The sequence below is a fragment of the Leucopleurus acutus genome, assembly GCF_964270905.1.
Source record: "Leucopleurus acutus genome assembly, chromosome: 7".
In the NCBI taxonomy this organism is placed as follows: Eukaryota; Metazoa; Chordata; class Mammalia; order Artiodactyla; family Delphinidae; genus Leucopleurus; species Leucopleurus acutus.
The window spans coordinates 55,649,402-55,665,814 of NC_139150.1; the positions used below are offsets into that span (position 1 = coordinate 55,649,402).

Here is a 16,413-nt window from a genome sequence, read left to right on the forward strand (position 1 = left end):
GAGCCCACAAGCCAAAACTACTGAGCCCTCATGCCACAACTAATGAAGCCCGCGCGCCTAGAGCCTGTGCTCCGCAACAAGAGAAGCCACTGCGATGAGAAGCCCATGCACCACAACGAAGAGTAGCCCCTGCTCACCACAACTAGAGAAAGTCCGTGCACAGCAATGAAGACCCAACGCAGCCAAAAATAAATAAATTTATTAAAAAAAAAATGATGCCTGCCTCATTGGATTGTTGGGATAATTACAAGAATATGTGCAAAACAATCAGACAATGGCCATAGCAAGTGCAATATACATGTTAATCATTAATATTAGTTGTTTTCTATCATGTGGAGACAGGACACAATTGAGAAATCCAAATAAAAGCAGTATCTGTGGGAGATTACTGTGATGGGGCAAGTGTGTGCAACAGAGAAATGAGAACAACAGAACTTTTGCTTCCAGAAACTCAAAAAAATATAGTTTATTAATTTTACATTTAGATGTTTGTGATACACACACATATAGAGGCAATCTGAAAGTAGAGTACCTCCATGATTTTGTGTTGAATGTTATACATTTTATTTTAAAATAATTTAACAAAGTTCATCTTAAATTTTATTATTTTAAAATAAAAACCATTATATCAAAATCTCAAGCATTTAAAAAATTGTAAAGGCTGTGATTCAAGTCAACAATTCTGTATTTTGAGATTTGGTGGGTAAACATGATTTCATTTGTCTATGAAGAATTTACTCTGTTCCCTTCTTGCCTTTTCAAGGTTTTCAAATGTGATCATTCCTTTTGGCAGCTGCAACTTACTCTTTTCTGTTTCCAGTATGTTCTCGGCTTCACCTTAAATAAAGTACAGAAATGTGCAAGGTGACAAAGGGGTCATCAGCATTTTGTGAGAAGACCTACTTGTTGTGTTCCACTGACATGCTGTAACACTGTGTGGAGGCATGCCCCCAGATCTCACAGTTACATATTTCACCCACTGTCCCCAGTGAAGTGACCTCCCAAAGGAAACACAGTAATGAATTCTGAAGATTCATAAAGAGATAAATCAGATGCCAGAGACTTTGACAGAAGACAGCATTTTAAAATGTAGAAGAGAAAGAATACCAAGTACTATTTTTTTTCCTTGAAGGAAAATCAGGATGAAAACATCCTGACTTTCCTTCAAGGAAAAAAAATAGTACTTGGTATTCTTTAGTTATAAAGAATACTATTAGTTGTGTTAGGATAACTATTAGTTGTGTTAGGAGGGGTTTAGGGTGGTGAAACCCCATATCGTTCTTCTTGTTGCCCCTTATTATATCATAAGTGATGTGAGAAGAAAATAAAGTTTACTAAAAAACTCTAATTTTTCAGGAAAGCTAATCTTTGACTTGAAACTAATTATAAATACCCCAAATAATATTAAATGTTCTTTAGTCCATATATACATACATACACACACATATACACATTTTTATAAACAATTCCTCTTAAATAATAGCTAGTAATTTCTTGGGCACAGTGACATTTGCCAACTTTTATTGTTGAAGACTAGCGAAATTCTGAAAAACTATAATATATGTTGTTGACATTCCATAAACTTTCCTTGGGAATAAAGGCAGTTGTTTTCTTGAAGTATTCCTCTTTTAATGCACAATTAATTTATACTCCAAACCCAACAGGGCAGGCTACAATTTGCAAATTATCACAGCATTCCAACAATCTGCAAACATTTTTTTTTCTCAATCTTAAATAGTAAGTAAAAATCATTATAAAATTGTATGTAATTGGGCAGGCTATTGATGGACAGACTAGATGTTTCCATGAGAGAGTGCCTTCCATATGGCAGATTCTTAGTATATGTTTACAGAATGGCTGATAATAAAGTCAATTAAACAGGAAGTATATATCTTGGGGTCATCTCTAGTTAACAGGGCTATATATTATAAACTAAACTTTTTAATATGGTAAATTTCCTGGTGGATTCTAAAGTTTTATTTTATTTTTTTTAAACAGGAAATTTCCACAACATTCCTTGGAAGTTAAATTTTTATATTCTATAGACTCTGATGGACCTGTAATAAAATTACTTCCCAATTATACAATCAAAATATTCCTAGAAAATAAATTTGCCCTCCATTAGTAATACATTCAAGTGAATGCTGTATAATAGAGTTGAGATTTCTTAATACTACATACTAACTTTTATGAGGGACTGAGAACTCTAATGTTCTTATAAACAGTGAGACATAGTTGAGCTCAGACTAATGAATTCTTAAGCAAATGAGTAACATGAACCTGAGCAGGTTATTGAAATGAGTTTTAACATAAGTAAATCAGTTTTGTACAGTTAGTTTCCAGCTTAAAATGGAATTGTACTCCAAAAGTTAATTTGTAGATCAGTGTTTTAGAACTCAGAATACATTTTCCCACAGTAATATATGCTATAAATAAATTTCTAGGCCATCAGCAAAACACTGTTTAGCCCACAATATAGCTGAACTATGATACCAATAATGTCTGACCCCAAAGGACATTTTAACATAGTTTCTATGTGGAAAATGTACTTCTATTTTCAAATGGGAATTTTTAAGAACATATAATTCCTCCATTTCCCTAAGTCTGTGCATGAAATGTTCTACTGCCTACTCCCAATACCTGCACCTTCTCCTTTCCCATACTAAACCAGTCCCCACAGAGCCTCAGGGATAGTGATGGGCCTATAGCCCAGGAGAGAACAGGATGGCAAAAATGAAGGCTTGGGAAAGCAATGTTTCCAGCATGCTCTGGGTTGAAGGCTTGAGGATTAGGGAAATAGGGATCCTCATGAGAGGTGTGTAGTGGTGGGAATTTGGAAGACATGGATATCCTAGACTAATGGGAAACTCTGTCTTCTTGGGACAGGAATGGCATCTGTGGCAGCAGTGCTATTTTCTAGGGCAATAAAAGCCAGAGTTCAGTGGGAGCAGTACGGTACTAGTGAAAATTTAACAACCAGCTTTCCAGAACAAAAACAAATGTACGTAAGTTTATTATGTACATAAGTTTATTATAAATTTTACTTCTATGAAATATATGTAGCATACAATTTATAAATGATAATAACATGTACAGTACCCTTTATCATAAATTCTATATAGCAAATTGATCCTCAAAGAATGTTTTTATTGATTTTTGCTGAACTCTTTTATCCATAGCTCGCCTAAGCAGTTGATGAGAAAGTATAATTTCAACATGAATGATGGTTGGTGTTTTCATTTACGTTAATGAGTAGGACAAAAGTGAAACAGTCATATTGTGGACTTTGTTGAATCAGATAACAGTTTTTAAATATTAGGACATTTCCTGAATTTTTTATGCTATTCACAACATAATGGATATGGACACAACACACTTTTAAGATTAATATACATCATTAACATTTTCTTCATCATTTTCTTAACTCTAGACCATGGGTTGGCAGACTTTCTTAAAGGGCCAGATAGTAAATATTTTAGGCTTGTGGGGACTTGCATATCTGTTGCAGTGACTCGGCTCTGTCATGGAAATGGAAAAGCAGAAATGAATGGCTATGTCTGTGTTCCAATAAAACTTTATTTTCAAAAATAGGTGGCCAGCCTGCAGACCATAGTTTGTCAGCCCCTGATCTAGACAATCAACAAAATAGTAAGTCAAGCCTTGATTTGGTATTTGTAGATTTCCATGGTGTAAATACTCCCACCATGACCACCTTCAAGCTGACATACCAATGGGATGTCACTGAAGTCAGAGTTGTATCTGTATTTTATTGTGTCTATATATTGTATCTGCATTGCCACCATACAGATACAGTAGATATACATAACTTAAAAGAATAGATATACATAACTTAAGAGTACAGATATTTGTAAAATAATTAGAAACTAAGTTCTGATTATTAGTGTTTTTAATATAATTTAATATTATGTATTTTCTGTAATTTATTTAATTGTAAGTTTATATAATTTAAAAAAAAATTTTATTGGCGTATAGCTGATTTACAATGTTGTGTTAGTTTATATAATTTAATTTTTAATAATGACTGTGTTTAACAACCAGCTTACAAAATTCCTGAACATTTGACGGTTGGTTCTTGTGAGCTGGTATGAGGTGACTCCAGCATACCACTATGTGAGAGGGGGCAGAAATATCGGTCATTGGTAGCTCAGGGAGAGTCTTGTCAGAATTTTCATAAGTCAAGGGGGTGTGAGGAGTGGATCCTGGAACCAGAAAATGAATCAGAAATTGAGACTCTGGTCTAAGACTTATCAAAGACTTACCTTTCATTCTTTGTATAAGGGTCCCGTAGCCCATGTCATACTGGTAGGCAAGGACAAAGCCTAATGGAACGATAGGGAAGAGGAAGGCAGGCTTCTTCTTTTTAATTGCTCTGATTCAAGAACAAAAAAGAATGAATATCAAGGAATAACCTGTAAATAAATATCTTTGTACTTGATGAAAGGAAATAATTTATCTGCTTTTGGGAAGAATATCCTCCATTTCAGAAGTTACTTAATTCTTCTATGGAAATAGGATTTGCTTACCCATAATCCCTCAGCAGATTCTGCAGTTCTTGGGTAGGGTCTATGATTTGTTCATCTTTATTTGATGTTGAGGCTCAGATTACTCATTTTAAAAATATTTAAGTATTGATATCTATCCCTTAGGGACTGTGGAGATTGATTTGTAGAGACTTCCTTCTGTCTTGTGGCAAAGTCAGTCCTCTCTCTTACTTATAAAATGGAGAAAAGTACAGAAGAAATCTAAGAAACTAAAGGAAGAATTAACTATTACTATCCTGGTTCTACAGAGTTACTGCCAAGGACTAAGCTATCAGGGTTACTTTGTTCGCCTATATGTGTACTATTTGGATCAAAGTCCTATCTTGGCCAACTTAATAATATGATCATGGCAGAGACAAAAAGAAGTAGAAGAAAATTTTAAAGTAAGTAGCAAATATACCCAGCTGTTAAAGAGACGGCTGCAATGCCAAAAAAAGTTCCAAAATATTTGAGGAATTCCCGAGACCAAGCAATCTGCATAGCCATTTGTCTTTCTCTCGTTTCATTCTGCATCATTAGCTGCCTTTCCAGCTGAGGACAAAACAAAAGACAAAGTGTGGTTATTCATCTTTTGAATCCGAGCACAGAGTTAATAATCTGCTTTTCTAGTGGATTTTCTTTCTTCAGTAGCTTTAATTCATGTTTTTTCTTTTATTAATCTCAAGAGACTTTGACTAAAGTCCTTCTGGACTGCTTTCCCCAACTGTAATCTTGGCAGTGAAATCTGGAATATATATGGAATAAGTATGATATTCTTCTTCAGCTCTTGTATGCATGTAGTCTGGAACGTTTATCCAAGCCCAAAATATATGTTCAGCTTACTATATGAAATGTGAGAAAAATATCTATGTGCCTTTAAATACAGAAACACTTTATTGGCCTTAATTACCGTTTGCACTGAAATCATTTTGTCTTCCAAAACCATCCAACTCCACACTGAAATTCATTTGAAGTATTGGGTCCATATTGCATCATAATATGATGGTAGAGGGGTATTATTTTGAGATATCAATAGAGATTTTTCTTTGCCACATTTTTCTTGTTGCCTCAAGTCCTTCACCACTTTAGTCAGTGCCTTTCACTGCCTTAGAACAGAAAGCAGATACAGTGCAGAACACAGGAGACTGTATTTCTGAATGGATTTTTTAGAAAATACATAGGAGAAGCAACAGTCTGAAAACCCAAGCCCATTATTTTGAAAGAGTTAGATTCTTGAGAGAGAAAAGAGCTCTTTTTAAATTCTCAAATCTTGGCACTGTGTATCATTAGCAAAGCCTAGAGGATAGCAAGCATATAAACCATAGTGTGAGAGGAATGAGTAACAATGTGACTCAATTTTCCTTCCATGCCTTCTTTCTCCTGTGGGAAGGGACTGGAAGAGGAGAATGAGATTTTATGAAAAAAGATGGGGCTTGGTTCCGTGACCCCTCGTGGGGGTTGAAGCCCCAGGGGATGTGATGGATTTCGAATTTGAGAATCCTCAGACAGAGAGCACTTGTAGTTCTGCCTCCTGACAAGAATTCTGGGAAGGGGCATCTGTCCGCCTGCCGATGCAGGGGACACGGGTTTGTGCCCCGGTCCGGGAGGATCCCACATGCCACGGAGCAGCTGGGCCTGTGAGCCATGGCTGCTGAGCCTGCGCATCCGGAGCCTGTGCTCCGCAACGGGAGAGGCCACAACAGTGAGAGGCCCACGTACCGCAAAAAAAAAAAAAAAAAGAAAAAAAGAATAAAAGTAAAGTAAAGCAGAAATGGTTGCAGAGCAGATCTAGGCTTATAGAAGAAGGCCTGAGAGAGGCCACCCCAGTCTCCCTCAGTTGCCAAGGGTTGTGGATAAAGTCTGCAAGGTTCCCAGGTCAACCTGGATAGGGTCATAGAAGGTAGCTGATAATTGAAAGCATGTGGCTTACCAGAGAGTCACCAAAGCCTAGGGCCCAGGAACCCAATAATAGACACTTGGGTAAAAACTAAGGCTATTCAGAAACTCTGAATACCCTAACTTTACTTATCTATAAATCTGAAACTATTCTAAAATTTAAGTTTATTTTTTTAAATGGTTATAAACAAATCTTATATTCTAGGTCTCTACTCTCTACCAGTAAGAATAGAAGCAATCATCTCCATATATCAGAGAAACTGAAAATCAGCTAGACTGTATCTGCAATAAACTAAGTCTAGAGTTGAAAAAAAATCCATGCAGACCCTCTCTTTCATGGGCAAAAAATCCTGATGAAGGACATCATTCAGCTATGATGCTAATTATCAATTAAAACTTTATTAATTACCACATACTTTATAAAATTGTATTTAAAGTCACAGGTCTAGGTCCAAATACATTTTAAAATTCAAATTAATTAATAAATTTTATCACCAAACTTTTTCAATAGCCATAAAGGGATAATTACATTAATGTAATTATTAATTTACCAGTAATAGGCATTATTTAACTAAATGTACATTCATTTTCACCCTTCTTCCCCAAATATTGACGCTAATAACAAGAGCAAAAGAGAACATGTACAGTAAGTTTCTGTAACAGTCTTTAACCCAAATCATAAATATAAAATTCTTTATCCTATTTTAAAAGAATTTTACACCTTTTTATAATAATTATTTTCCTATCTCTGTTACTTTTGATACTGCTTTATAGGACAATTTGAAATTAAAATGTTCCTCATTATGACTTCAGACTAAGATGATTTTACAGGCTTAGCTGGTACTAGTTTAACAATTACAGAGCCACAATTAATTTTAAAGAGAATATAATAAAAGGGAGCTAGCTTATTAAAAATTATTGTTCAGGGCGCAGTGGCTAAGAATCCGCCTTCCAATGCAGGGGACATGGGTTCGATCCCAGGTCCGGGAAGATCCCACATGCCACAGAGCAACTAAGCCCGTGCACCACAATTACTGAGCCTGTGCTCTAGAGCCCGCAAGCCACAACTACTGAGCCCGCGTGCCACAACTACTGAAGCCTGTGTGCCTAGAGCCTGAAGCTCACACACCTAGAGCCCGTGCTCTGCAACAAGAGAAGCCACCGCAATGCGAAGCCCGCGCACTGCAACCAAGAGTAACCCCCACTCGCTGCAACTAGAGAAAGCCTGCGCGCAGCAGCAAAAACCCAACGCAGCCAAAAGTAAATAATAAATGAATTAATTTAAAAAATCATCATAGCGTTTCTTTAAAAAAAATCATTGTTCATAGTAGGAGAAACCACATTCTGACCACCTTCATAAAACTGTTACATCCACTCTTTCTTGTGTATTTTAACTCTTCAGATTTTTTTGTTTAAAAAATATTAAGGGCAGCCACAAAATTACTGACCTCAGTAATTTGTCAATCTTTTGACTCTCAGAAGGGGCAACTATGTAAAAATCCACAGACCATTTAATACGTTTCCCTTTAATACAATCTTAAAATGATTAAATTTCATGTGGACACATAAAACATTTTCACAGCACAAAAAAGGCAATGACATTGTCCTATAAATTATCTTCATTGTAGTTTTAATTTTTTATTAATTAGAGCCTTTCCTATTTTTGAGAAATAATTAGGCCAACCTTGAAAAAAATCCGTATACTTCTGTGTTTTTAGTTTCCAACAGTCTTTTAACTTATGCATAATATATTCACATGTAATAGAAAAGATGTCTTTTTATTTGCTTAACTGGACAATGCCAAAAAGCTATTCTGCATGTTTTCTCACAAAAGAGATTTTGTTTTATCAGAAATGAATATTTTATATTTGTCTATGCCTTTTTTAAATTAACAGAGACATTATTGATACCTTCTAAACTAAAAGCAAAATCAGAATTTCAGGTAAACAAACCATAAAGATCATTAAAATAAAGCAACCATAATGAAAGCTGTGACAAGTGGCATTTAAGTTTAACTTGCTCTACAGATGTTTTAAATGTTCAACATCCAGTAAGTAGTTTGGGAAGAATCCGGAACGGGAAATGAATAACAAATTGAAGCTTTTAAAAAATAAATCCAGGGCTTCCCTGGTGGCGCAGTGGTTGAGAGTCTGCCTGCCAATGCAGGGGACACGGATTTGAGCCCTGGTCTGGGAAGGTCCCACATGCTGCGGAGCAAGTAGGCCCGTGAGCCACAACTACTGAGCCTGCGTGTCTGGAGCCTGTGCTCCGCAACAAGAGAGGCCTGCGCACCGCGATGAAGAGTGGCCCCAGCTCGCCGCAACTAGAGAAAGCCCTCGCACAGAGACGAGGACCCAACACAGCCAAAAATAAATAAATAGATTTAAAAATAAGTCCATTGTTTAATCAATGACTTATGAAAATAAAAAAATTGAAGTATTATTCAGAAGCTTAAAAGCTTTGGTTACAGCATCTTGTTACATACCTTCCAATAAAGATTACAACACAATTAAATCCACTCTTATTCTCAGATGTTTGTAAACAATAAGGTCACCCTATGTAAAAACTAAGAATTCCAGTTTAGCAAAAGCCCTTTATATTACTTATGGATTCTAAAATATATGGACTTTCTCCAGCAAGATCAAAAGATGCTGACAAGATGAGTAGAGCCTGGGAAAGAACGAAAGATCAGTGACGTTCTCGTCCGTTATCTAAAATTCTGTAAAGACATAGCTGCTAACAGTGTCTGGTACATTATAAATGCTATTAACTGAAGTTGAAGACAATTCCAGAACTTAAGTAAAAAATGATAATAAGCATATTTTCTTTTATCCTGGATTTCCTCATTTTAAAGAGTACATATTTCTTACTTTGATAATTAACGTTCCTCTATGTCAATCCTAGCTGTGCACAAAGCTAAGACCTCTATTCTATAATACTTAGAACAAAAAATCTTAGAAACAAAATATGCTTCAAAAATAAAATTAGAAAATCATTAAGGTAGTGTAAGATGCTTACTTCTACTTTATTGTGGCAGCTGATACACTGATAGAAATAATAATGTGGTTCACCAGGTGCTAAGCACTGTACTTAATTTACATATATTGACTTTCCTGCAAAACCCTGTGAGGCTGGTCTATGAGTTGAAGATAATGGAATCCACTCCAATTAGTAATTTAAACAGAATGGGACTTATTGCAAGGTATTTGGCAGGTTAAGAATTTCTAGGGGAGCCATGGAAGTTAGTTTGTGTCCTATACTATCAGGAATAACATAGCAGGGAGAAATGCTCAGCCAGAACAGGGGACTCTCCTATGGGAACCCCACAGCTACTGCCTTCTGTCATAGATGCTCAGAACCAAATACTGAAATTCCACCTCCACATTCCCAAATGTCAGTCAGCTCCACTACAGTGATTACAAGAAGATCCAACATCTTCTAGAAGCTTTATACTGCCCATGTCCACCTCCCAGGTTTCCTTCAGGTGTGCCTAGATGGCAGAACCATGTCAGATGTGAAACCCAGCTGCAAGAGTCTGAGAAATCTGCCTCTGGCTTTCCAGCCTCTGTTGCCATAAGGGAGTTGGATGGAATGGAAGCTGAGCAGAGGATGTACTGACTCAGTTTACAGTTGAGGAAACTGAGGATCAGAGTTCGACTGATTTTCCCTGTGGCCTCAGTTATCAAATGGCAGATCTAGGATTCAAACCCAGGCCTGCCTGTTCCAAGGCCCAACCTTGCAGTCTACTCTCAGTACACTGGCAGTAATCAAGTCAATGTGGAAAACGGGAGTAAAGCAGGCAGGGTATGTCGTTACCATCTGAAAAGCCTTTGGCCTTCTATTATAATTAATACAAGAATTTTAAAAAGACACTGCGTAATGAGCTCTAAATTTATGGGGGTACAGGCTGACCTGAATTACTCTAATTCCCCTTAAAAGAGCCTCTCTACACACTGTCTCTGATTTTATGCCCCCATCCCTGTAGTGATTTCAGTGACCAGCACTCTCTGAATGTGAGCCTCCTAAGGCCCCTGTGACCTCCTCCTCGTTGTCATATCTAATTTCTCAGAGAACTGGGGGCAACCACCACATCCAAATAATGACCATGGCCTGGAGACTTGATTTCTAAACATTTCTTGAGATGTGGCCTCTCCTACGCTGTTGTGCAAGCGTGTGTTTGGGGCTCAGGCCAAGGGCCCTGGGAGAGAACAAGGCCAGCCCGTGGCTCTATAAGGAAACTAGTGTCTGTGCTCAAGGTGAGGGCAGAACAGGAAGCTAAGGAAGTTCTGAAAAGTCAAGACCTGCTCCCCTTCCATAAATGAAATACAAAGGGGAAAGGCAACTCCTAAAACCACAGAGGTACTAGAACCTTTTCCAGAGAGGGTCCTTCAAATCCTTTATTTGTTTACTTTCCCCTAGAATTTTTTTCTCATCCATCTCCTCTTGGTCTTCTCAGCTCCTGGTGATATTATCACTTTCCAGGATCCAGCTACCACTTCTTGCTGATGATGTCTGAATTCTAAATCTCTACCCTGGAGCTCTTTTCAGCGGTATATTGTGTTTCCAACTGTCTTCTGAGCATCCCCACAGGGAGATAGACAGCCAAGTCTTACCTAGATGTCTCTGCACACCTCTAAATCCAGCCTTCTTCCTGCTGTACCTGCTCCAGCTCAGAGCATCATTACCCATCAACAAAAGCACTATATTACCACCAATCTGTCTCTATCCTAGTTTCTTCTCCCTCCAATCCATCTTTTATATGGCTCTCTCTATATTTATTTACATTTCTATTCCTATCTCAAAAGCAATCTCATGTTACTTTCCTGCTTAAAAAATTTTACTGGTTCTCTAATTCCTAGACATAACACGGCCTTTAAAAATCCTATTCCAATTTACCTCTTGGGCTTCATGTCCTGACAGTCTTCCCCTAGACCACAGCCAGCAATCCTTACCCAGATTAGGCACGTTCATCTTTCCACAGCTTTTTGCTCATAGAAAGAGACAGACATTGGAGTCACTTGGACTGGGTTCAAATTCTAGTTCTGTCACAAACTTGCTATGTGATTGTGCACAAGCCCCCTAAATGTCTTGACTCCAATTTCTCTATCTCTAGGAGCAACATAGTTACCTTACAGGGATGCTCTCCTAAAGAAGATGGCATATTTGAAAGGGAGTTTTGCACCGCAGGCATTGGAATGTGTTAGCCCCTCTGTCTTGCTTTCTCCTCTTGTCTCCTGTCCCAATGGTTACCTAGACTTAGAGCCTTTTTCCTTCACTGTCTTCCCTCTCTCTTTCTAGGACAGTTCACCTGTTCTCTGACTTCAAAGTTTCTCTTTGCTGAAGATGCCCACATCTCTATCCGGAGCCCCATCAACTCACTGAGCAATGCTGCCAGCTGCAGCTGGCTGACTTGTGTTCCTGGTACTACACTGAATTCAGCACTCCCTGCACTGTGACTGTTAGTTCCTCCAGACCAGCCCCACTGCCAGCTCCTTGTACTCCTCAGAAGCTCCATGATTCTCCCAGAGGAATAAAAACTTTGGTTTCCATCTTCAACTCACTCTTCTTAACTCCCCATGTATCTAGTTAGTCCAGAAATTCTACCACCAGCTTTTTCTCTGAAATCTCCCCTTTTCTCCATTCTTGCTGCCTCCCCTGAAATCCAAATCCCTATCACCTTAGACTTTGGGTACTGCAATGGCCCCATGTTATCCTTGTATGTCTAGCCTGTGGTATAGATCTATTAACAAAAAAGCACTGTGGCCCAGAAGTTAATACTATGGACACTGGAGCCAGACTGCCTGAAACTGAAGCCTGGCTCCACCACTTGCAAGCTGTGTAGCTTCTGGCAAGTTCTTGCATCTCTCTGTGCCTCAGTTTTCTTATCTGTAAAATGGGGCAAATGACAATGCCTACCTTAAAAGGTTGTTGTAAGGATTAAATGAGCAAATACATGTTAAGGTCTTAGAGCAGAGCTTTAATAAAGATTCAATAAAAGTTAGCTGCTATTATTTGCCTCGAAAATAGACGTAAGGTTGCAAGATTATTTTAAAATATTTTAAATTAAATAAAAGGTTCTGCTCCTGTCATTCCCCTGCTCAAAAACTTCTAAAACTTCTGTTTTCTGCTACATCATGTATAAATGCTCTACTCAGCTTTCTGAGCCCTCTGGACCAGATCTGTGCCTCACCTCATTTTCTACTGTAGCCCTTCTCAGCTTTGGTCAGGTGGACTTCCTGCAGTTTTCCAAATGTGGCTCTATCTGACTCTTCCTGGCCTTGTGACCTTAGGTGAGTCACGGCATGTCTAAACAGCCTGTTTTCTCATTTGTAAAGTGGGGATAATAACAGTACCTTCCTGGTGGGATTTTTTTGTTTTTTTATGAGACTAAAAAGGAATTAGAGCATCTTTTTTTTAACATGCCTGTAGTTGTTGAGGGAGAGCAGGCTTGTATGGGAAAAGCAGCAGCAGTCTACATAGTGTCAATCAGAAATACATTTCTGTAAATCTTGAAGCCTAGGGAGGTAAAAATACGTTTCAGGAGAAAAAGACAAAGTTTCCACAGAAATGAACATAGTATCCTTAAAGGCTAATGGTTATTGAGTCATTTACTCTTTATAACAGTATGTTTGGCAGGTGTCACTAATATCCCATTTTTCCAGATGAGAAAACTGGTGGTAAGAATGACTAAGTAACTTGCCAGTGCCTGTAGCTCTTGTACATCCTGGGTGTTTCTTTTACTTCTTAGTAATACTACTTAACACCTTTTATAATAATAGCCAGGAAATTAATAAAGTACTTATTTTCAGAATACAAGCCAATGCAAAAGAGAAGTAAAACAAAAAGACAAAACTAAACCCCAATGAATACAACTGTGACCATGTAGAACATTCTTTTATTAGTTTCACTTCTATCTTCTCAATGAGTTGTGTGTGCTTCTGACCCTACATTTCAGTATCCATGGAATCCCCAAAACTAGAGGTTCTTTTTTTTTTTTTTTTCGGTACGCGGGCCTCTCACTGTTGTGGCCTCTCCTGTTGCGGAGCACAGGCTCCGGATGCACAGGCTCAGCGGCCATGGCTCACGGGCCCAGCCGCTCCGCAGCATGTGGGATCTTCCCGGACCGGGGCACGAACCCGTGTCCCCTGCATTGGCAGGCGGACTCTCAACCACTGCGCCACCAGGGAAGCCCCTAGAGGTTCTTTTTAATCCAATAAAAAAGTATTTCTGTACTTTGATGTGCTTTTCTTACATTCATAAGTAATATAAAATAATTCTTCTAAAATGCTTCAGAAGATGAGGAAGCCAAAGCAAGAAATAAGAGGGATTAAAAGCATTGTTGAACAAAGGACTTTCCACCTGGTTGACAGGAATTTTTTAAAAATTTGCTTGACAAACTGATTTGAAAAGTCCCTTGGAGGAGAAACATCCCACAACATGGATGAACCCCAAAAATATTATGCTAAGGAAAGAAGCCAGACACAAAAGACCACAAATTGTATGATTCCACTTCTGTGAAATGTCCAGAAAAGGCAAATCTATGGAGACAAAAAGTAGATTAATGATTTCCTGGGTCTGGAGTTGGGATCAAAGATTTACTATACTTGAGCACAAGTGAACTTTTGGGGATGATGGAAATGTTCTAAAACTGGATTATGGTGATGGTTGTACAACTCTATAAAAATACTAAAAATCATTGAATTGTACCCACACAACGTGTACCCCTACAGTTTTAGAGTATGTGAATTACTCAGTAAAGATGTTTAAAAAATAGAAGTGGGACAGAGTAGCCTTTCAGCATCAGTAAGTAACAGCATGCGTTTATTTTAAATCATTAACAAAAATGATGATGCTTCGTGGTGATATAGCTGCCTGACCACACAATTATTCCTGTGTCTTAGTGAGGTTTTTCATGTTCCACTCTCAAGAACTGTTCAGAAACATCTGAGCCACTTGGTAAGGAATAACTCTATTCAGATGCAAAGACTTTATAAATCATTTTATAATAATATATTCCATCTTTATATTTATCAAAGAGAGAAGAAAAAACGTTTTAGCATTATATATATAGTCCTTTTCATAAATAATTAGTTTTAAGCTTTATATTCCATACATTTTCTATTTTCATCCTAAAACACACCACCAAAATTTTCCTTGCAATGTCAAGAGGCGGGGAGGATATTGTTTTTTTCTCTGTAAATGTTTCTATTTTCTCTTCAAGCATTCCTATCCCTAATACTCATATCACCCTCCCTGGGTATTAGACTTTATTTGCCCTAAAGAGTTGCAATATATACCACAGCAAATTTTTGGTTAAAAGGGTGAGTTGAGCTGATCCATCTTACTTTAAAAAATTGCTCAAATGTCGGCTCACCACCAGTTTTGCAAGCTATTTTGGGAGCTCAGCTTAGATGGCTGTTAATCTAGAGATTCTTTTATTTAGAGGAAAATACATTTATACAGCAGCTAAAATCAGAATCCAGTTAACACCGGAAGATTAACCTAGTGATATAATAATTGTTAATGGGAAGAATTTGTGGGGCAAGTCATTTCCAATTCTAATTAATTTTAGGCAAGCCTTTAAATTAGAAATTTATTTAAACCTGATTTCAATATGAAAACAAAAGTAGATTGTGGAAAGAATTCATTATTTAGTTATCCATTTCTGGGAAAAGATACTTCTGATAATTCATGTTCACATGAATTTAAAAATAAAATATCATCTCACTATTATAAGAAAATAATCATTAATTCCTGAAATGGAAAAACATGTTATTTTTACATGTTGTCCTGTTCTGATTTGTATGGATCTCAGAGTTCTGCAGAAAGGTGAGCCTGACCCAGTCAAGACCAATAAGTCTTAGATTTGCTGCTGTTTAATCCCTGTAGTGACACTCATTTCTTTTCAAATACAATGCTAAATAAAAACCTAAACTAAATAGCCACAGATAGGGAGAGAGAAGTCAAACAGAGAAATAAACATAAATGTAATTAGAGTTTTATGTCATAAGTTTTTTTGTGCTATAAACGTTTTCACACAGGCTTTTTGTAAACATAAATTTTTTTTAGTGGCTTTTTAAAATTTTTATTTTATTTTGGAGTATAATTGATTTACAATGTTGTGTTAGTTTCAGATGTACAGCAAAATGATTCAGTGTCATATATATATATTTTTCAGATTCTTTTCCCATTTAGGTTATTACAGAATATTGAGTTGACTTCCCTGTGCTATACAACAGGTCCTTGTTGATTATCTATTTTATATATAGTAGTGTATATATGTTAATCCCAAACTTCTAATTTATCCCTCCTCACCACCTTTCCCCTTTGGTAACTATAAGTTTGTTTTCTAAGTTTGTGGGTCTGTTTCTGTTTTGTAAACGAGTTCGTTTGTATCATTTTTTTAGATTTCACATACAAATGGACAAATATCATATGATATTTGTCTTTTTCTGTCTGACTTACTTCTCTAGGTCCATCCATGTTGCTGTTAATGGCATTATTTCATTATTCTTTGTGGCTGAATAATATTCCATTGTATATATGTACCACATCTTCTTTATCCATTCCTCTGTTGAGGGACATATAGGTCGCTTCAAGTCTTGACTATTGTAAATAGTGCTACAATGAATATTGGAGTGCATGTATCTTTTTTGAATATATGCCCAGGAGTGGGATTTCTGGATAATATGGTACCTCTATGTTTAGTTTTTTAAGGAACCTCCATACTGTTCTCCATAGTGGCTGTACCAATTTACATTCCGACCAACAGTGCAAGAGGGTTCCCTTTTCTCCACACCCTCTCTAGCATTTGTTTGTAGACTTTTTTTTTTAACATCTTTATTGGGGTATAATTGCTTTACAATGGTGTGTTAGTTTCTGCTTTATAACAAAGTGAATCAGTTATACATATACATATGTTCCCATATCTCTTCCCTCTTGCATCTCCCTCCCTCCCACCCTCCCTATCCCACCC

At 37.2% G+C, this 16,413-nt stretch overlaps 1 protein-coding gene across 5 annotated transcripts in view; it reads right to left on the minus strand.

Annotated features, from left to right (window-relative positions):
- Positions 1 to 448: 448 nt before the first annotated feature.
- The window catches only part of PLGRKT (plasminogen receptor with a C-terminal lysine), a 61,567-nt gene continuing 45,602 nt past the window's right edge, over positions 449 to 16,413 (minus strand). For all 5 annotated transcript variants that reach the window (XM_082842850.1, XM_082842848.1, XM_082842849.1 and 2 more), the window contains 3 exons: positions 4,963 to 5,093; positions 4,281 to 4,390; positions 449 to 837 (listed from right to left, as the gene is read on the minus strand). In XM_082842850.1, the coding sequence (XP_082698976.1) occupies positions 716 to 837; positions 4,281 to 4,390; positions 4,963 to 5,093 (363 nt within the window). In that variant the 3' untranslated portion in view covers positions 449 to 715. The remainder of the gene's footprint in view (positions 838 to 4,280; positions 4,391 to 4,962; positions 5,094 to 16,413) is intronic.